This window comes from Oncorhynchus gorbuscha, linkage group LG23 (assembly GCF_021184085.1).
Source record: "Oncorhynchus gorbuscha isolate QuinsamMale2020 ecotype Even-year linkage group LG23, OgorEven_v1.0, whole genome shotgun sequence".
Taxonomy (NCBI): domain Eukaryota; kingdom Metazoa; phylum Chordata; class Actinopteri; order Salmoniformes; family Salmonidae; genus Oncorhynchus; species Oncorhynchus gorbuscha.
This window is the reverse complement of record NC_060195.1, coordinates 4,174,104-4,196,522: the sequence shown is the minus strand read 5'-3', so window position 1 is coordinate 4,196,522 and position 22,419 is coordinate 4,174,104. Positions and strand designations below refer to the sequence as shown.

The following is a 22,419-nucleotide window of genomic DNA, read 5'->3' as shown; positions in this document are numbered from 1 at the left end:
GGCAGTTAACCCACTGTTCCTAGGCCATCATTAAAAATAAGAATTTGTTCTTAACAGACTTGCCTAGTTAAATAAAGGTAAAATAAACAGAGTGCAGAAGCTTGTTGTGTTGACTTGTTTTAAGGGATAGCCTAGACATGATCAAGTAGCCTAGACGTGATCAAGTAGCCTAGACATGATCAAGTAGCCTAGACATGATCAAGTAGCCTAGACGTGATCAAGTAGCCTAGACGTGATCAAGTAGCCTAGACATGATCAAGTAGCCTAAACGTGATCAAGTAGCCTAGACATGATCAAGTAGCCTAGACGTGATCAAGTAGCCTAGACGTGATCAAGTAGCCTAGACGTGATCAAGTAGCCTAGACGTGATCAAGTAGCCTAGACGTGATCAAGTAGCCTAGACGTGATCAAGTAGCCTAGACGTGATCAAGTAGCCTAGACGTGATCAAGTAGCCTAGACGTGATCAAGTAGCCTAGACGTGATCAAGTAGCCTAGACGTGATCAAGTAGCCTAGACGTGATCAAGTAGCCTAGACGTGATCAAGTAGCCTAGACGTGATCAAGTAGCCTAGACGTGATCAATTCTTTGGATTTACTTTTAAACGTAAATCAAAGTAACTTTTTTCACTACATAGAGGAAAGGTCCAATCAGATTTAAGGTCTTTGATGTCCTATATTCTAATTGGTGGTTTGGTTGAGGTTAATCTACTGAGCTGTACTGCATGCTCTCTGGAAGGAATGTTTTCCTCAGTGGTCTTCACTTCCTCTTCCATTCCTCCCGTTCTAAATATCTTTTGGCTTTTTTTGTGAGAAAACGTGTGCCAGAAAATATGCGTAGTTGATGGTCCCTCGCTGACTCTCTCTTACCCTCTCTCTCGCTCTCTCCTGCTCCTTCTCGCCGTTGCTGCCCCCCTCTCTGTGACTCATGTGGGTGTAGGGCTGAAATAATTTGGTGTAGTTTTACATTCCTTATATAGCTCTCTGAGGAGGAGAGGGGTGTGGTAGAGGGGGAGGAGGGGGCTAGCCTGGCCGCCTAGCTGTGTCACCAGGAGAGGGGAGGGCTTGCTCTGCCAACCGGGAGGGAGAGAGTCAGCCCATCCTGCTTAACTACTGTAGCTTTCTGCCACCTTTGGGGTTGCTAGGAGGGCCTCAAGACAAGGTATGTTTGCATTGTATGGTGAGTTGTCATGGTGGCGTTTTGGATACCTTGGAGGAGTGAGCGTTAGGGTAAGAGGGGGAGGGCTGAGGTCAGCAGTAGGCGTGTAACTCATCTGGCGAGAGCAGCAAGTGGTCTAAGGTGTCCGGTTGTCCTTGGTTGTTAAAATGACACGGGTTATGTGTTGTGCTGGCTGTGAGCGAAGGGAATACGCTGGATCAATGTCACTAAACCTGTATTACTTTGTCAGATACGTTTTAATGCATTCAGCAAGGGCAGTTATATGATTTCTATGGAGCTGGAGGATATTTGTTTGGGGACAGACTGGCTTTTGGATAGTATGTGGAACGAGTGGACAAGCCTGAAAACATTCTCTCTAAGTGTCCCTCTGTTTGTTTCCTGGATATTGTGTCATGAATTGTACTAGGCCTACATTATCTGTCTGTCTGTCACAAAACGTTTTGCTACGTTGTGCACTAATGAATATAACCCAGATTATCAGCCACCGCTAGTCTGAATGACGCAGAGAGCCACGGTGTTCAGGGAACAGCAGAGAGCCACGGTGTTCAGGGAACAGCAGAGAGCCACGGTGTTCAGGGAACAGCAGAGAGCCACGGTGTTCAGGGAACAGCAGAGAGCCACGGTGTTCAGGGAACAGCAGAGAGCCACGGTGTTCAGGGAACAGCAGAGAGCCACGGTGTTCAGGGAACAGCAGAGAGCCACGGTGTTCAGGGAACAGCAGAGAGCCACGGTGTTCAGGGAACAGCAGAGAGCCACGGTGTTCAGGGAACAGCAGAGAGCCACGGTGTTCAGGGAACAGCAGAGAGCCACGGTGTTCAGGCAACAGCAGAGAGCCACGGTGTTCAGGCAACAGCAGAGAGCCACGGCGTTCAGGGAACTAAATACTGTCTATCATCTCTGATTCAGTTCATCAGTTAATCAGTTAATCAACACGTGTTCATTGTTTATAGTTGCTGTGTGTGAAACTGCTATATGTTCCAACGGAGGGCTTGTTTGGGAAACACTGTCTGTCCTAAATACTACCCTATTCTCTACATAGGACGCTGGTCAAAAGTAGTGGTCTATTAAGGAAATGGGCTGCATGAGGTAGTGTGTATTGATGAGGGAAGAAAAACTATTTAATTTTAGAATTGGGCTGTAACGTAACAAAATGTGGAAAAAGTCAAGGGGTCTGAATACTTTCCCAATGCACTATATATACTGTAACCCTTTCGGCCATGATATTACTGTGTGTGTGTGTGTATAACCCTGTCTCCTCTCTCTCCTCTATAGGCCATGAATATATACTGTATAACCCTCAACGGCCCGGCACCATGGGGCTTCAGACTTCAGGGGGGGAAGGACTTCAGCATGCCCCTGACTGTGTCCAGGGTAAGCTTGGTGTGTGTGTGTGTTGTACTGTACCGTATTTTACGAATTTGTCTTAGCAAGTTGCTAAAATAAGTTGTTAGCCGCTAATGCTAATCGCTAGTTAGCTGGCTAGCTAATACTGATACCAGTGCTGGTGCCTAAATCAGTATTTTTGTGCAACAGTATCTTCTAAATCAGAATGGAATAGGTGAAGCATGAAGTCAGAGAAAACGTTTAATGTAGCCAAAGATTATAGGGTCCCACTCCCCTGGGGAAACACTGATCAACACTTTGGTTCCTACCCTGTCACAATAACACCTACTACTATTCTAATTCTATGAGCCTCCTGGCTTTTTCATTGGTTGTCATGTCAAACAACACTGTATTCAAAATACCCAGTATTACATTCTAACTATACTGTGTAGGGAATAGGATGGCTTTTGGGATGTACACAATGTGTATGATGTCAGAAGTCTCTGAGTCGCTCCACTTCTCTCTGTCCTCAAAAGGACATGTCTTGCTTAGTCTATGAACATCTTGTTACTGTATTAGGGTCACTGTATCTTAGCTAAATCAATTGTCCGTAGCTAAAACGGTGTGTCTGATTTTTGTTCAATAGCCAGTCGTTTTATGAACTGAGTGACACACAGTACAGGGTTTACACGCACATGCACGCACACGCACGCACACACACATGCGCGCTCTCTCTCTCTCACTCAAAGGTCTATGTGTCATCCTGTGGAGGGAACAGCTAAGTCAGCCTGTCAGTACATGCACTCTGTGGTTCTTCCTACCTCTCTTTTATCTGCCCTCTCTCCTGCCCTCTCTCCCGCCCGACATCCCTCTCTCCCGCCCGCCCTCTTACCTGCCCTCTCTCCCGCCCGACATCCCTCTCTCCCGCCCGCCCTCCCACTTGCCCTCTCTCCCGCCCGACATCCCTCTCTCCCGCCCGCCCTCCCACTTGCCCTCTTTCCCGCCCGACATCCCTCTCTCCCGCTCGCCCTCTCGCCTGCCCTCTCTCCCGCCCGACATCCCTCTCTCCCGCTCGCCCTCTCGCCTGCCCTCTCTCCCGCCCGACATCCCTCTCTCCTGCTCGCCCTCTCGCCTGCCCTCTCTCCCGCCCGACATCCCTCTCTCCCGCTCGCCCTCTCGCCTGCCCTCTCTCCCGCCCGACATCCCTCTCTCCTTCCCTCACTCAGTACCATCTGTTTCCTCTGGATCTGTGACAGGATTGTCTCTACAAACCGCTCCAAACGGAGTCCTTTATCTGAGCGTAGGCCTGATCCCATTTAGTCTATTGTCTGGTCGATAAGCTGTTGGTCAACCAAGATTTAATTTTGTTGTCAAGCAGTCACAAATAGATGTGTTTTTCATGGCACACGAAACACCTGTCTCATTAAGACTAATCCATTGGGGAGGTCGCGGTCCATGAAGGAGTGTGGCTGAGATGCACGTCTTTCGAGAGTCTTTCCATTTTTGTGCGTATTCATTGTTTCATAACTTTCTTGTGTCAATTGTTTGCCCTTTTGATTGACAGATCAACACTATCTAATCTCTCACCAGTAGTAGCTACATTTACTGTGAATTCCCATCACTTCTAATATACACTGCTCAAAACAAAATAAAGGGAACACTTAAACAACACAATGTAACTCCAAGTCAATCACACTTCTGTGAAATCAAACTGTCCACTTAGGAAGCAACACTGATTGACAATACATTTCAATAAAGGAGTGGTTCTGAAAAAAGTATTGAACAAGAATATTTCATTCATTCAGATCTAGGATGTGTTATTTTAGTGTTCCCTTTATTTTTTTGAGCAGTGTATAATGTTGGTTTGGTTACTGTAATTTCTGCTGAACGCTTTCAGTTTGTTATTAGTCGTTTTACTGTTGTCGTTGTCTGATTGGACTCGTTGTTTTGCAGAGCTCACGTTGTTTTGCAGAGCTCACGTTGTTTTGCAGAGCTCACCGTCTCGGGGTGGGGGACGGACGGACCGTCTCGGGGTGGGGGACGGACGGACCGTCTCGGGGTGGGTGGGGGACGGACGGACCGTCTCGGGGTGGGGGACGGACGGACCCTCTCGGGGTGGGGGACGGACGGACCCTCTCGGGGTGGGGGACGGACGGACCCTCTCGGGGTGGGGGACGGACGGACCCTCTCGGGGTGGGGGACGGACGGAACCTCTCTGGGGTGGGGGACGGACGGACCCTCTCTGGGGTGGGGGACGGACGGACCCTCTCTGGGGTGGGGGACGGACGGACCGTCTCGGGGTGGGGGACGGACGGACCCTCTCGGGGTGGGGGACGGACGGACCCTCTCGGGGTGGGGGACGGACGGACCCTCTCGGGGTGGGGGACGGACGGACCCTCTCGGGGTGGGGGACGGACCGTCTCGGGGTGGGGGACGGACGGACCGTCTCGGGGTGTGAGACGGACCGTCTCGGGTTGGGGGACGGACGGACCGTCTCTGTTGCTATTCCAACTTGTACATTAGAATAAAGACATAATAACTGCTTACAGGTTTGGTGTCTGGATGACTGATGGTTTGTTCCGGTCGTTGTCACTCACACAGAGGAACACTCACTCACTCACTCACTCACTCACTCACTCACTCACTCACTCACTCACTCACTCACTCACTCACTCACTCACTCACTCACTCACTCACTCACTCACTCACTCACTCACTCACTCACTCACTCACTCACTCACATCGTTCTAAACCAATAGCAGGGGAACTGTCTATAAAGTCACTAATGGACCTTAAATCAGTTACCTGACAAATACAGCACCTATAATCCTCCTAATAAATCAGACCTCCTCCAAGCGACCAACTACATGAGCTGTAGGGACACAGCCAATGGTTTCTGGATCCGTAAATATAGTGATTGCTTAGCTTTGGGCCCCGTGGAGACACAGAGGTCCAGACATCTGGTTTCTATCTCCGAGCACATTTCACAGTGTTGAAATCAAACTCGTACGGAATCAGGAAATTACACATCAAGATAAATAAAATATTTAATAAATAAAATATATAATAAATAAAATATATAATAAATAAAAGGGGTTGAGAATTGTGACTGGTTCCAGAGGTGGAGGTGTTATCATCAGGGGGGGTCAGAGCTAGAGATGATGTCATCAGGGGGTGTCAGAGCTAGAGGTGATGTCATCGGGGTGTCAGAGCTAGAGGTGATGTCATCAGGGGGTGTCATCAGGGGGTCAGAGCTAGAGGTGATGTCATCAGGGGGGTGTCAGAGCTAGAGGTGATGTCATCAGGGGGTGTCAGAGCTAGAGGTGATGTCATCAGGGGGTGTCATCAGGGGGGGGGGGGGGTCAGAGCTAGAGGTGATGTCATCAGGCGGGGGGGTCAGAGCTAGAGGTGATATCATCAGGGGGGGGTGTCAGAGCTAGAGGTGATGTCATCAGGGGGGGGTCAGAGCTAGAGGTGATATCATCAGAGGGGGGGGTGTCAGAGCTAGAGGTGATGTCATCAGGGGGGGGGTCAGAGCTAGAGGTGATATCATCAGGGGGGGGGGGGTCAGAGCTAGAGGTGATGTCATCAGGGGGGTCAGAGCTAGAGGTGATGTCATCAGGGGGGGTCAGAGCTAGAGGTGGTGTCATCAGGGGGGTTCAGAGCTAGAGGTGGTGTCATCAGGGGGGGGGTTCAGAGCTAGAGGTGATCTCATCAGGGGGTTCAGAGCTAGAGGTGATATCATCAGGGGGGGTCAGAGCTAGAGGTGATGTCATCAGGGGGGTTCAGAGCTAGAGGTGATGTCATCAGGGGGGTCAGAGCTAGAGGTGATGTCATCAGGGGGGGGGGTCAGAGCTAGAGGTGATGTCATCAGGGGGGTGTCATCAGGGGGGGTCAGAGCTAGAGGTGATGTCATCAGGCGGGGGGGGGTCAGAGCTAGAGGTGATATCATCAGGGGGAGGGGGTCAGAGCTAGAGGTGATGTCATCAGGGGGGGGGTCAGAGCTAGAGGTGATGTCATCAGGGGGGTCAGAGCTAGAGGTGATGTCATCAGGGGGGGGTTCAGAGCTAGAGGTGATGTCATCAGGGGGGTCAGAGCTAGAGGTGATGTCATCAGGGGGGGTCAGAGCTAGAGGTGATGTCATCAGGGGGGGTCAGAGCTAGAGGTGATGTCATCAGGGGGGTCAGAGCTAGAGGTGATGTCATCAGGGGGGTCAGAGCTAGAGGTGATGTCATCAGGGGGGTCAGAGCTAGAGGTGATGTCATCAGGGGGGGGTCAGAGCTAGAGGTGATGTCATCAGGGGGGGGGGTCAGAGCTAGAGGTGATGTCATCAGGGGGGGTCAGAGCTAGAGGTGATATCATCAGGGGGGGGTCAGAGCTAGAGGTGATGTCATCATGTCGGCTGTTCTCTGACAGTGTTCCCTTTTCCTGTGGTTGTGTTCTGTTCACTGCTCGCACACACACACACACACACACACACACACACACACACACACACACACACACACACACACACACACACACACACACACACACACACACACACACACACACACACACACACACACACACACACACACACACACAACGACTTGGGGGTGGCCTAATAATTCAAGGCTGACTGATACATTGCCTGAAGGTGGAAGGATAAATATAATGCTAGCTTTAGCTGGTTAAATGTGAATGGCTTGTGTCATCATCACTAACTCGTTAACAGGGCTGGTTAACGTTAATTACTGCTAGGTGTTCTTATTCTGATGATGCTGGACCATACGAACGCAGGCTCTGTTATAAAGGAAGGCTGGTTAATGAATAGGATGAAGGAAGGCTGGTTAATGAATAGGATGAAGGCAGGCTGGTTAATGAATAGGATGAAGGAAGGCTGGTTAATGAATAGGATAAAGGCAGGCTGGTTAATGAATAGGATAAAGGCAGGCTGGTTAATGAATAGGATGAAGGCAGGCTGGTTAATGAATAGGATAAAGGCAGGCTGGTTAATGAATAGGATAAAGGCAGGCTGGTTAATGAATAGGATAAAGGCAGGCTGGTTAATGAATAGGATAAAGGCAGGCTGGTTAATGAATAGGATGAAGGCAGGCTGGTTAATGAATAGGATGAAGGCAGGCTGGTTAATGAATAGGATAAAGGAAGGCTGGTTAATGAATAGGATGAAGGAAGGCTGGTTAATGAATAGGATAAAGGCTGGTTTTTAGCTGGTTAATGAATAGGATGAAGGCTGGTTTTTAGCTGGTTAATGAATAGGATAAAGGCAGGCTGGTTAATGAATAGGATGAAGGCAGGCTGGTTAATGAATAGGATAAAGGCAGGCTGGTTAATGAATAGGATAAAGGCAGGCTGGTTAATGAATAGGATAAAGGCAGGCTGGTTAATGAATAGGATGAAGGCAGGCTGGTTAATGAATAGGATAAAGGAAGGCTGGTTAATGAATAGGATGAAGGAAGGCTGGTTAATGAATAGGATGAAGGAAGGCTGGTTAATGAATAGGATAAAGGCTGGTTTTTAGCTGGTTAATGAATAGGATGAAGGCTGGTTTTTAGCTGGTTAATGAATAGGATAAAGGCTGGTTAATGAATAGGATAAAGGAAGGCTGGTTAATGAATAGGATAAAGGAAGGCTGGTTAATGAATAGGATAAAGGCTGGTTAATGAATAGGATGAAGGAAGGCTGGTTAATGAATAGGATAAAGGCTGGTTAATGAATAGGATAAAGGAAGGCTGGTTAATGAATAGGATAAAGGAAGGCTGGTTAATGAATAGGATAAAGGAAGGCTGGTTAATGAATAGGATGAAGGCTGTTTTTAAGCTGGTTAATGAATAGGATGAAGGCTGTTTTTAAGCTGGTTAATGTGAATGACTTTACATTACGTTACTATCAAAACTCGGATCACATTTTATTGGTCACATGTAATTGGTGAACAACAAGTGTACACTAACAGTGAAGTCTGTTACATACGGGTCCTTCCCAACCATGTAGAGAGAAAGACGATACACTTATTATATCAACCACTGTTGTACTCTGTGTTAATGCTAGGTGTCCTCACTGATATATACTGGCCCCTAGAGCTCTGTGTTAATGCTAGGTGTCCTCACTGATATATACTGGCCCCTAGAGCTCTGTGTTAATGCTAGGTGTTCTCACTGATATATACTGGCCCCTAGACCTCTGTGTTAATGTTAGGTGTTCTCACTGATATATATACTGGCCCCTAGAGCTCTGTGTTAATGCTAGGTGTCCTCACTGATATATACTGGCCCCTAGAGCTCTGTGTTAATGCTAGGTGTCCTCACTGATATATACTGGCCCCTAGAGCTCTGTGTTAATGCTAGGTGTCCTCACTGATATATACTGGCCCCTAGAGCTCTGTGTTAATGTTAGGTGTTCTCACTGATATATATACTGGCCCCTAGAGCTCTGTGTTAATGCTAGGTGTTCTCACTGATATATACTGGCTCCTAGAGCTCTGTGTTAATGCTAGGTGTTCTCACTGATAGATACTGGCCCCTAGAGCTCTGTGTTAATGCTAGGTGTTCTCACTGATATATACTGGCCCCTAGAGCTCTGTGTTAATGTTAGGTGTTCTCACTGATATATACTGGCCCCTAGAGCTCTGTGTTAATGTTAGGTGTTCTCACTGATATATACTGGCCCCTAGAGCTCTGTGTTAATGTTAGGTGTTCTCACTGATATATACTGGCCCCTAGAGCTCTGTGTTAATGTTAGGTGTTCTCACTGATATATATACTGGCCCCTAGAGCTCTGTGTTAATGCTAGGTGTTCTCACTGATATATACTGGCCCCTAGAGCTCTGTGTTAATGCTAGGTGTTCTCACTGATATATATACTGGCCCCTAGAGCTCTGTGTTAATGCTAGGTGTTCTCACTGATATATACTGGCCCCTAGAGCTCTGTGTTAATGCTAGGTGTTCTCACTGATATATACTGGCCCCTAGAGCTCTGTGTTAATGCTAGGTGTTCTCACTGATAGATACTGGCCCCTAGAGCTCTGTGTTAATGCTAGGTGTTCTCACTGATATATACTGGCCCCTAGAGCTCTGTGTTAATGCTAGGTGTCCTCACTGATATATACTGGCCCCTAGAGCTCTGTGTTAATGCTAGGTGTTCTCACTGATATATACTGGCCCCTAGAGCTCTGTGTTAATGTTAGGTGTTCTCACTGATATATACTGGCCCCTAGAGCTCTGTGTTAATGCTAGGTGTTCTCACTGATATATACTGGCCCCTAGAGCTCTGTAAACATCCCAGAGCGAAGTTGAGTTGGTTCAACCATAGGTTAATGACCCTCTCTGCTTACTTAACCCACAACCCATTTCCTCCCCAACCTAGTTTGAATGGTGTTTATTATGTTTAATTACTCCTTGTTCATGTTGCATAATCCCTTCCTTATGAACTAACATTATTAATCAGATATTGTAAAACAGGGTAGAGTTTGATTAGTTATAGTTCTATTTAAATGTAGATATTGTTTAGTCATTATTCATAAAATTCCTATCAGTTGGCTAGTTGAGAACAAGTTCTCATTTGCAACTGCGACCTGGCCAAGATAAAGCATAGCAGTGTGACACAGACAACACAGAGTTACACATGGAGTAAACAATCAACAAGCCAATAACACAATAAACAAGTCAATGACACAGTAGAAAAAATAAAGTCTATATACAGTGTGTGCTATTTACAGATGGACTATGTACAGTTGCAGTGATCGGTTAGCTGCTCAGATAGTTGATGTTTAAAGTTGGTGAGGGAAATAAGTCTCCAACTTCAGCGATTTTTGCAATTCGTTCCAGTCACTAGCAGCAGAGAACTGGAAGGAAAGGCGGCCAAATGAGGAGTTGGCTTTGGGGATGACAAGTGAGATATACCTGGTGGAGCGAGTGCTACGGGTGGGTGTTGTTATCGTGACCGGTGAATTGAGATAAGGTGGAGCTTTACCTAGCATGGACTTATAGATGACCTGGAGCCAGTGGGTCTGGTGACGAATATGTAGCGAGGGTCAGCCAACTAGAGTGTACAGGTCGCAGTGGTGGGTAGTATAAGGTGATTTGGTAACAAAACGGATGGCACTGTGATAGACTGCATCCAGTTTGCTGAGTAGAGTATTGGAAGTTATTTTGTAGATGACATCGCCGAAGTCGAGGATCGCTAGGCTAGTCAGTTTTACTAGGGTAAGTTTGGCGGCGTGGGTGAAGAAGGCTTTGTTGCGAAATAGAAAGTGGATTCCAGATTTGATTTTGGATTGGAGATGTTTAATATGAGTCTGGAAAGAGAGTTTACAGTCTGGGGGGGCGCTGTTGGCCGGGGTTGGAGTAGCCAGGAGGAAGGCATGGCCAGCAGTTGAGAAATGCTTATTAAAATTTTCGATTTATCATGGATTTATCAGTGGTGACCGTGTTACCGAGCCTCAGTGCAGTGGGCAGCTGGGAGGAGACGCTCTTGTTCTCCATGGACTTTACAGTGTCCCAAAACGTTTTTGTGTTAGAGCTAAAGGATGTGAATTCTGCTTGAAAAAGCTAGCCTTTGCTTTCCTGACTGACTGCGTGTATTGGTTCCCGACTTCCCTGAACAGTTGCATATCACGGGGACTATTCGATGCTATTGCAGTCCGCCACAGGATGTTTTTGTGCTGGTCGAGGGCAGTCAGGTCTGGAGCGAACCAAGGGCTATATCTGTTCTTAGTTCTGCATTTTTTGAACGGGGCATGGTGAAGATGGTGAGGAAATTACTTTTAAAGAATGACCAGGCAACCTCGACTGACGGGATGAGGTCAGTGTCCTTCCAGGATACCCGTGTTTTAGGGAGAGTTTGACAGTGATGAGGGGTGGTCGTCTGACCGTGGATACAGGCAATGAGGTAGTGATCGCTGAGATCCTGATTGAAAACAGCGATGGTGTATTTGGAGGGAAAGTTGGTCAGGATAATGTCTATGAGGGTGCCCATGTTTACGGATTTAGGGTTGTACCTGGTGGGTTCCTTGATGATTAGTGTGAGATTGAGGGCATCTAGCTGCGATTGTAGGACGGCCGGGGTGTTAGGTATATCCCAGATTAGGTCACCTAACAGAACGAACTCTGAAGCTAGATGGGGGTCGATCAATTCACAAATGGTGTCCAGGGCACAGCTGGGAGCGGAGGAGGGTTGATAACAGACGGCAACAGTGAGAGACTTATTTCTGGGGAGGTTAATTTTTAAAATTAGAAGTTCAAACTGTTTGGGTATAGACACACCGACTCTGCTGCCTCTCTCCCTCTCTCCCTGCTTGACTCATTCTCTCTAATCACTCTCTATCTCTCACCGTCCCTCTGTTTTACCTCGTCTCTACTGGTGTCTATTATTACCTGCTCTGCTAGGTCTTACTGTCTCTACTGGTGTCTATTATTACCTGCTCTGCTAGGCTTTACTGTCTCTACTGGTGTCTATTATTACCTGCTCTGCTAGGTCTTACTGTCTCTACTGGTGTCTATTATAATCTGCTCTGCTTTACTGTCTCTACTGGTGTCTATTATTACCTGCTCTGCTAGGTCTTACTGTCTCTACTGGTGTCTATTATTACCTGCTCTGCTAGGTCTTACTGTCTCTACTGGTGTCTATTATAATCTCCTCTGCTAGGTCTTACTGTCTCTACTGGTGTCTATTATAATCTGCTCTGCTAGGTCTTACTGTCTCTACTGGTGTCTATTATAATATGCTCTGCTTTACTGTCTCTACTGGTGTCTATAATCTGCTCTGCTTTACTGTCTCTACTGGTGTCTATTATAACCTGCTCTGCTAGGCCTTACTGTCTCTACTGGTGTCTATTATAACCTGCTCTGCTAGGCCTTACTGTCTCTACTGGTGTCTATTATAATCTGCTCTGCTAGGTCTTAATTTCTACTGGTGTCTATTATAATCTGCTCTGCTAGGCTTTACTGTCTCTACTGGTGTCTATTTTAATCTGCTCTGCCTCACACTGTGCGTGTCAAATCACACCCTATTCACTATATAGTGCACTTTTGTTTGACCAGGATAGGGTGCCATTTCAGACGACTTACACTGCTGTAGCAGGCCTGGCAGGGTAGTGACTCTGAGTTCACATATGCAGCTTTTACCCTGCTTTGTGTTGTGTTGTAGCTCATGCTTGATTTATAATCTACGGGAACCGATGAGTCGTGCTGCTAGCTAATGTCATCTACGGGAACCGATGAGTCGTGCTGCTAGCTAATGTCATCTACGGTAACCGATGAGTTGTGCTGCTAGCTAATGTCATCTACGGTAACCGATGAGTCGTGCTGCTAGCTAATGTCATCTACGGGAACCGATGAGTCGTGCTGCTAGCTAATGTCATCTACGGGAACCGATGAGTCGTGCTGCTAGCTAATGTCATCTACGGTAACCGATGAGTCGTGCTGCTAGCTAATGTCATCTACGGTAACCGATGAGTCGTGCTGCTAGCTAATGTCATCTACGGGAACTAGCTAATGTCATCTACGGTAACCGTCGTGCTGCTAGCTAATGTCATCTACGGTAACCGATGAGTCGTGCTGCTAGCTAATGTCATCTACGGTAACCGATGAGTCGTGCTGCTAGCTAATGTCATCTACGGTAACCGATGAGTCGTGCTGCTAGCTAATGTCATCTACGGTAACCGATGAGTCGTGCTGCTAGCTAATGTCATCTACGGTAACCGATGAGTCGTGCTGCTAGCTAATGTCATCTACGGTAACCGATGAGTCGTGCTGCTAGCTAATGTCATCTACGGGAACCTAATGTCATCTACGAACCGTCGTGCTGCTAGCTAATGTCATCTACGGGAACCGATGAGTCGTGCTGCTAGCTAATGTCATCTACGGTAACCGATGAGTCGTGCTGCTAGCTAATGTCATCTACGGGAACCGATGAGTCGTGCTGCTAGCTAATGTCATCTACGGTATACGATACAGTCTCAGTATGGGACACATCTGTTTTAGTGTATAGTTATCCAGCCTCTCTCTGCATCCCAAATGGCACCCTATTCGGGCCCATAGGACTCTAGTCAAAAGTAGTTCACTATGTAGGGAATAGGGTGCCATTTGGTGCGAAGCCAATCTCTCTGTCTCATCGTGAGTTAACTTCACTTCAAAGCTTCGGTCCACATCTGTAGTGGATCACAAGAAGTGATGTCATAGTGGTAATTACAAACGCTTACCTCATGTCCTCAGTGTGGTGTTGGGAAATGTCTGGCTGAACACACACACACACACACACACACACACACACACACACACACACACACACACACACACACACACACACACACACACACACACACACACACACACACACACACACACACACACACACACACACACACACACACACACACACACACACACACACACACACACAACTTGTCAGACAGATCCCTTCCCTCTACAGATCATTAGCTGGTGATAACAGACCCAGCCCAAACGTGAATCCTCGTGATGACTTTGTATGTATATTTCGTCAATACAGTAGTTGACAGTGTTAAAAGGCCCTCTGGGGTCCGCTAGCTACTGTGAAGAGAAAGATAGGGCACATCTCTGTTTACCTGTTAATTGTACATACTAGGCCCTAGACTGTTTCCGTGTGCACTTTCATCTCCCTGATCCTATTCTTAACCAATGTCTTCCCTTTGACTAGATATCCTCCTAGTCTTCCCTCTAGATCAGCCCTGTTACTGACTAGATATCCTCCTAGTCTTCCCTCTAGATCAGCCCTGTTACTGACTAGATATCCTCCTAGTCTTCCCTCTAGATCAGCCCTGTTACTGACTAGATATCCTTTAGGTCAACCCTGTTACTGACTAGATATCCTTTAGATCAGCCTTGTTACTGACTAGATATCCTTTCCTTTAGATCAGCCTTGTTACTGACTAGATATCCTATCCTTTAGGTCAGCCCTGTTACTGACTAGATATCCTAGATCAGCCCTGTTACTGACTAGATATCCTTTAGATCAGCCCTGTTACTGACTAGATATCCCTCCCTCTAGATCAGCCCTGTTACTGACTAGATATCCTTTAGATCAGCCTTGTTACTGACTAGATATCCTTTAGGTCAGCCCTGTTACTGACTAGATATCCTTTAGATCAGCCCTGTTACTGACTAGATATCCTATCCTTTAGATCAGCCCTGTTACTGACTAGATATCCTCTAGATCAGCCCTGTTACTGACTAGATATCCTTTAGATCAGCCCTGTTACTGACTAGATATCCTTTAGATCAGCCCTGTTTCTGACTAGATATCCTTTAGATCAGCCCTGTTACTGACTAGATATCCCTCCCTCTAGATCAGCCCTGTTACTGACTAGATATCCTTTAGATCAGCCTTGTTACTGACTAGATATCCTTTCCTTTAGATCAGCCTTGTTACTGACTAGATATCCTATCCTTTAGGTCAGCCCTGTTACTGACTAGATATCCTATCCTTTAGGTCAGCCCTGTTACTGACTAGATATCCTATCCTTTAGATCAGCCCTGTTACTGACTAAATATCCTATCCTTTAGATCAGCCCTGTTTCTGACTAGATATCCTTTAGATCAGCCCTGTTACTGACTAGATATCCTTCCCTCTAGATCAGCCCTGTTACTGACTAGATATCCCTCCCTCTAGATCAGCCCTGTTACTGACTAGATATCCCTCCCTCTAGATCAGCCCTGTTACTGACTAGATATCCTTCCCTCTAGATCAGCCCTGTTTCTGACTAGATATCCTTTAGATCAGCCCTGTTACTGACTAGATATCCTCTAGATCAGCCCTGTTACGGACTAGATATCCTTTAGATCAGCCCTGTTATGGACTAGATATCCTTCCCATTAGATCAGCCCTGTTACTGACTAGATATCCTTCCCCTTAGATCAGCCCTGTTACTGACTAGATATCCTATCCTTTAGATCAGCCCTGTTACTGACCATATATCCCCCTAGTCTTCCCCTTTAGATCAGCTTTACACGATTTACATGTGTGTCTTGGAACCATATTTGAATAAGGACAGTATCATTTGGCTGATTAGATTGTTGTTTCTCAGAGAGAGGAAGTGATAGATTGTTACATTTCACTTGTATTTACGTAGCTGTACTTTTGGGGTTTCATGGGTTGAACTGAAAGGCTGAAGAATGTGGGGTTTCATGGGTTGAACTGAAAGGCTGAAGTATGTGGGGTTTCATGGGTAATCGTAATATTTTCTTGTGTCTGTGACCGGCATTAATAGACCATGGTGTTGTTGCTGTGTGAGTTGCTGTGTGAGTTAGCGCCCCTGTGTTGTTGCTGTGTGAGTTAGCGTCTCTGTCCAGTGCTGTTGCTGTGTGAGTTAGCGTCTCTGTCCAGTGTCGTTGCTGTGTGAGTTAGCGTCTCTGTCCAGTGTCGTTGCTGTGTGAGTTAGCGTCTCTGTCCAGTGTTGTTGCTGTGTGAGTTAGCGTCTCTGTCCAGTGTTGTTGCTGTGTGAGTTAGCACCCCTGTGTTGTTGCTGTGTGAGTTAGCGTCTCTGTCCAGTGTTGTTGCTGTGTGAGTTAGCGCCCCTGTGTTGTTGCTGTGTGAGTTAGCGCCTCTGTCCAGTGTTGTTGCTGTGTGAGTTAGCGCCTTTGTCCAGTGTTGTTGCTGTGTGAGTTAGCACCCCTGTGTTGTTGCTGTGTGAGTTAGCGTCTCTGTGTTGTTGCTGTGTGAGTTAGCATCTCTGTCCAGTGTTGTTGCTGTGTGAGTTAGCGTCTCTGTCCAGTGTTGTTGCTGTGTGAGTTAGCGTCTCTGTCCAGTGTTGTTGCTGTATGAGTTAGCGTTTCTGTCCAGTGTTGTTGCTGTGTGAGTTAGCGTCTCTGTCCTGTGTTGTTGCTGTGTGAGTTAGCGCCCCTGTGTTGTTGCTGTGTGAGTTAGCGTCTCTGTCCAGTGTTGTTGCTGTGTGAGTTAGCGTCTCTGTCCAGTGTCGTTGCTGTGTGAGTTAGCGTCTCTGTCCAGTGTTGTTGCTGTGTGAGTTAGCGCCCCTGTGTTGTTGCTGTGTGAGTTAGCGTCTCTGTCCAGTGTTGTTGCTGTGTGAGTTAGCGTCTCTGTCCAGTGTTGTTGCTGTGTGAGTTAGCGCCCCTGTGTTGTTGCTGTGTGAGTTAGCGCCCCTGTGTTGTTGCTGTGTGAGTTAGCGCCCCTGTGTTGTTGCTGTGTGAGTTAGCGTCTCTGTCCACTGTTGTTGCTGTGTGAGTTAGCGCCCCTGTGTTGTTGCTGTGTGAGTTAGCGTCTCTGTGTTGTTGCTGTGTGAGTTAGCGCCCCTGTGTTGTTGCTGTGTGAGTTAGCGCCCCTGTGTTGTTGCTGTGTGAGTTAGCGCCCCTGTGTTGTTGCTGTAAAGAAAATAAAGTGTAATCTTAAAGTTGAGAACAACAATCCCATTCCCCTCTCCCTCTACAGCTGACCCCCGGGGGTAAGGCCGCCCAGGCCGGTGTGGGCGTGAGAGATTGGGTGGTGTCCATCGGGGAAACCAACGCAGAAGACATGACCCATGTGGAGGCACAGAACAAGATCAGAGCAGCAGAGGAGTCTCTCACCCTCACCCTCAGCAAGTAAGATAATATAACTGGACCGTACTGTAAACACTATACTCACCCTCAGTAATATAACTAGACCATACTGTAAACACTATACTCACCCTCAGTAATATAACTAGACCATACTGTAAACACTATACTCACCCTCAGTAATATAACTAGACCGTACTGTAAACACTATACTCACCCTCAGTAATATAACTAGACCATACTGTAAACACTATACTCACCCTCAGTAATATAACTAGACCATACTGTAAACACTATACTCACCCTCAGTAATATAACTAGACCATACTGTAAACACTATACTCACCCTCAGTGATATAACTAGACCATACTGTAAACACTATACTCACCCTCAGTAATATAACTAGACCATACTGTAAACACTATACTCACCCTCAGTAAGATAATATAACTGGACCATACTGTAAACACTATACTCACCCTCAGTAATATAACTAGACCATACTGTAAACACTATACTCACCCTCAGCAAGTAAGATAATATAACTGGACCGTACTGTAAACACTATACTCACCCTCAGTAATATAACTAGACCATACTGTAAACACTATACTCACCCTCAGTAATATAACTAGACCATACTGTAAACACTATACTCACCCTCACCCTCAGTAATATAACTAGACCATACTGTAAACACTATACTGACCCTCAGTAATATAACTAGACCATACTGTAAACACTATACTGACCCTCAGTAATATAACTAGACCATACTGTAAACACTATACTGACCCTCAGTAATATAACTAGACCGTACTGTAAACACTATACTGACCCTCAGTAATATAACTAGACCATACTGTAAACACTATACTGACTCTCAGTAATATAACTAGACCATACTGTAAACACTATACTGACCCTCAGTAATATAACTAGACCATACTGTAAACACTATACTGACCCTCAGTAATATAACTAGACCATACTGTAAACACTATACTCACCCTCAGTGATATAACTAGACCATACTGTAAACACTATACTCACCCTCAGCAAGTAAGATAATATAACTGGACCGTACTGTAAACACTATACTCACCCTCAGTAATATAACTAGACCATACTGTAAACACTATACTCACCCTCAGTAATATAACTAGACCATACTGTAAACACTATACTCACCCTCAGTAATATAACTAGACCATACTGTAAACACTATACTCACCCTCAGTAATATAACTAGGCCGTACTGAATACACTATACTCACCCTCAGTGATATAACTAGACCATACTGTAAACACTATACTCACCCTCACCCTCAGCAAGTAAGATAATATAACTGGACCGTACTGTAAACACTATACTCACCCTCAGTAATATAACTGGACCATACTGTAAACACTATACTCACCCTCAGTAATATAACTAGACCATACTGTAAACACTTTGACCCTCAGTAATATAACTAGACCATACTGTAAACACTTTACCCTCAGTAATATAACTAGACCATACTGTAAACACTATACTGACCCTCAGTAATATAACTAGACCGTACTGTAAACACTATACTGACCCTCAGTAATATAACTAGACCATACTGTAAACACTATACTGACCCTCAGTAATATAACTAGACCATACTGTAAACACTATACTGACCCTCAGTAATATAACTAGACCGTACTGTAAACACTATACTGACCCTCAGTAATATAACTAGACCGTACTGAATACACTATACTCACCCTCAGTGATATAACTAGACCGTACTGTAAACACTATACTCACCCTCAGTAATATAACTAGACTGTACTGTATATACTATACACACTATACTCACCCTCAGTAATATAACTAGACCATACTGTATACACTATACTCACCCTCAGTAATATAACTAGACCGTACTGTATACACTATACTCACCCTCAGTAATATAACTAGACCGTACCAGACTCACCCTCAGTAATATAACTAGACCATACTGTAAACACTATACTCACCCTCAGCATGATACTGTATATACCATACTGTATTTACTGTATATACCATACTGTATTTACTGTATATACCATACTGTATTTACTGTATATACCATACTGTATTTACTGTATATACCATACTGTATTTACTGTATATACCATACTGTATTTACTGTATATACCATACTGTATTTACTGTATATACCATGCTGTATTTACTGTATATACCATACTGTATATACTGTATATACTAGATATACTGTATATACCATACTGTATTTACTGTTTATACCATACTGTATATACTATATGTACTACCATATATACTGTATATACTAGATATACTGTATATACCATGCTGTATTTACTGTATATACCATGCTGTATTTACTGTATATACCATACTGTATATACTATATGTACTACCAAATATACTGTATATACTAGATATACTGTATATACCATACTGTATTTACTGTATATACCATACTGTATATACTATATGTACTACCAAATATACTGTATATACTAGATATACTGTATATACCATACTGTATTTAATGTATATACCATACTGTATATACTATATGTACTACCATATATACTGTATATACTAGATATACTGTATATACCATACTGTATTTAATGTATATACCATACTGTATATACTATATGTACTACCATATATACTGTATATACTAGATATACTGTATATACCATACTGTATTTAATGTATATACCATACTGTATATACTATATGTACTACCATATATACTGTATATACTAGATATACTGTATATACCATGCTGTATTTAATGTATATACCATACTGTATATACTATATGTACTACCATATATACTGTATATACTAGATATACTGTATATACCATACTGTATTTACTGTTTATACCATACTGTATATACTATATGTACTACCATATATACTGTATATACTAGATATACTGTATATACCATGCTGTATTTACTGTATATACCATGCTGTATTTACTGTATATACCATACTGTATATACTATATGTACTACCAAATATACTGTATATACTAGATATACTGTATATACCATACTGTATTTAATGTATATACCATACTGTATATACTATATGTACTACCATATATACTGTATATACTAGATATACTGTATATACCATACTGTATTTAATGTATATACCATACTGTATATACTATATGTACTACCATATATACTGTATATACTAGATATACTGTATATACCATACTGTATTTAATGTATATACTATACTGTATATACTATATGTACTACCATATATACTGTATATACTAGATATACTGTATATACCATACTGTATTTAATGTATATACCATACTGTATATACTATATGTACTACCATATATACTGTATATACTAGATATACTGTATATACCATGCTGTATTTACTGTATATACCATAATTTACTGTATATACCATACTGTATATACTATATGTACTACCAAATATACTGTATATACTAGATATACTGTATATACCATACTGTATTTAATGTATATACCATACTGTATATACTATATGTACTACCATATATACTGTATATACTAGATATACTGTATATACCATACTGTATTTAATGTATATACCATACTGTATATACTATATGTACTACCATATATACTGTATATACTAGATATACTGTATATACCATACTGTATTTAATGTATATACTATACTGTATATACTATATGTACTACCATATATACTGTATATACTAGATATACTGTATATACCATACTGTATTTAATGTATATACCATACTGTATATACTATATGTACTACCATATATACTGTATATACTAGATATACTGTATATACCATACTGTATTTAATGTATATACCATACTGTATATACTATATGTACTACCATATATACTGTATATACTAGATATACTGTATATACCATACTGTATTTAATGTATATACTATACTGTATATACTATATGTACTACCATATATACTGTATATACTAGATATACTGTATATACCATACTGTATTTAATGTATATACCATACTGTATATACTATATGTACTACCATATATACTGTATATACTAGATATACTGTATATACCATACTGTATTTAATGTATATACCATACTGTATATACTATATGTACTACCATATATACTGTATATACTAGATATACTGTATATACCATACTGTATTTAATGTATATACTATACTGTATATACTATATGTACTACCATATATACTGTATATACTAGATATACTGTATATACCATACTGTATTTAATGTATATACCATACTGTATATACTATATGTACTACCATATATACTGTATATACTAGATATACTGTATATACCATACTGTATTTAATGTATATACCATACTGTATATACTATATGTACTACCAAATATACTGTATATACTAGATATACTGTATATACCATACTGTATTTAATGTATATACCATACTGTATATACTATATGTACTACCATATATACTGTATATACTAGATATACTGTATATACCATACTGTATATACTATATGTACTACCATATATACTGTATATACTAGATATACTGTATATACCATACTGTGCTCCCTCTCAGTAAGATACTACTAATATACCATACTACTTACCCATGGCAAGTAGGAATATGACTCTACTGTACTCACCCACTGTACCATACCAGAATATACCATGCATCCTAAACCATAAAACACACAAATAAAACACGCAATATCATGATTGAACCCACAACACCAGAACCCACAGCAGTGACATCCCCACCCACCCTTAGCAGGTAGCTTGCAAGACCAGATCCCCACAGGAAGACAAAAAGCATGATTTTAAACTGAACACGGTACAGAGTGGCTCATGTGATATCTTGATTTGCTAATTCAATTGGAAAATCCACTGAAGGAGATTAAAGTCACTTTGTTGCTAAATTAAGGCAAGAGAAGCAAATGTCATTTTACGGAGTTATTTTGATCTGGGGTTGGGTGAATTGCTAATCAAATTGTATTGGTCACGTAGTTAGCAGATGTTATTGGTCACGTGGTTGGCAGACGTTATTGGTCACGTGGTTGGCAGACGTTATTGGTCACGTGGTTGGCAGACGTTATTGGTCACGTGGTTGGCAGATGTTACTGTTCACATACACATGGTTGGCAGAGGGACAGAGGGGTGAGGGGGGTCTCTACTGGAGCTAGATAGTACTGTTGGTGAGGGGGGGGTCTCTACTGGAGCTAGATAGTACTGTTGGTGAGGGGGGGGGGGTCTCTACTGGAGCTAGATAGTACTGTTGGTGAGGGGGAGGTCTCTACTGGAGCTAGATAGTACTGTTGGTGAGGGGGTGGGGGTCTACTGGAGATAGA

The 22,419-nt window shown here is 43.5% G+C and overlaps 1 protein-coding gene across 1 annotated transcript in view; it reads left to right on the top strand.

Moving 5' to 3' along the window:
• Window positions 1–22,419, top strand: part of LOC124011574 (PDZ and LIM domain protein 7-like) — a 104,629-nt gene that overhangs the window by 3,292 nt on the left and 78,918 nt on the right. Inside the window, exons 2-3 of the mRNA XM_046325031.1 lie at window positions 2,450–2,548; window positions 16,922–17,073. Of these exons, the coding sequence (XP_046180987.1) occupies window positions 2,450–2,548; window positions 16,922–17,073 (251 nt within the window). The remainder of the gene's footprint in view (window positions 1–2,449; window positions 2,549–16,921; window positions 17,074–22,419) is intronic.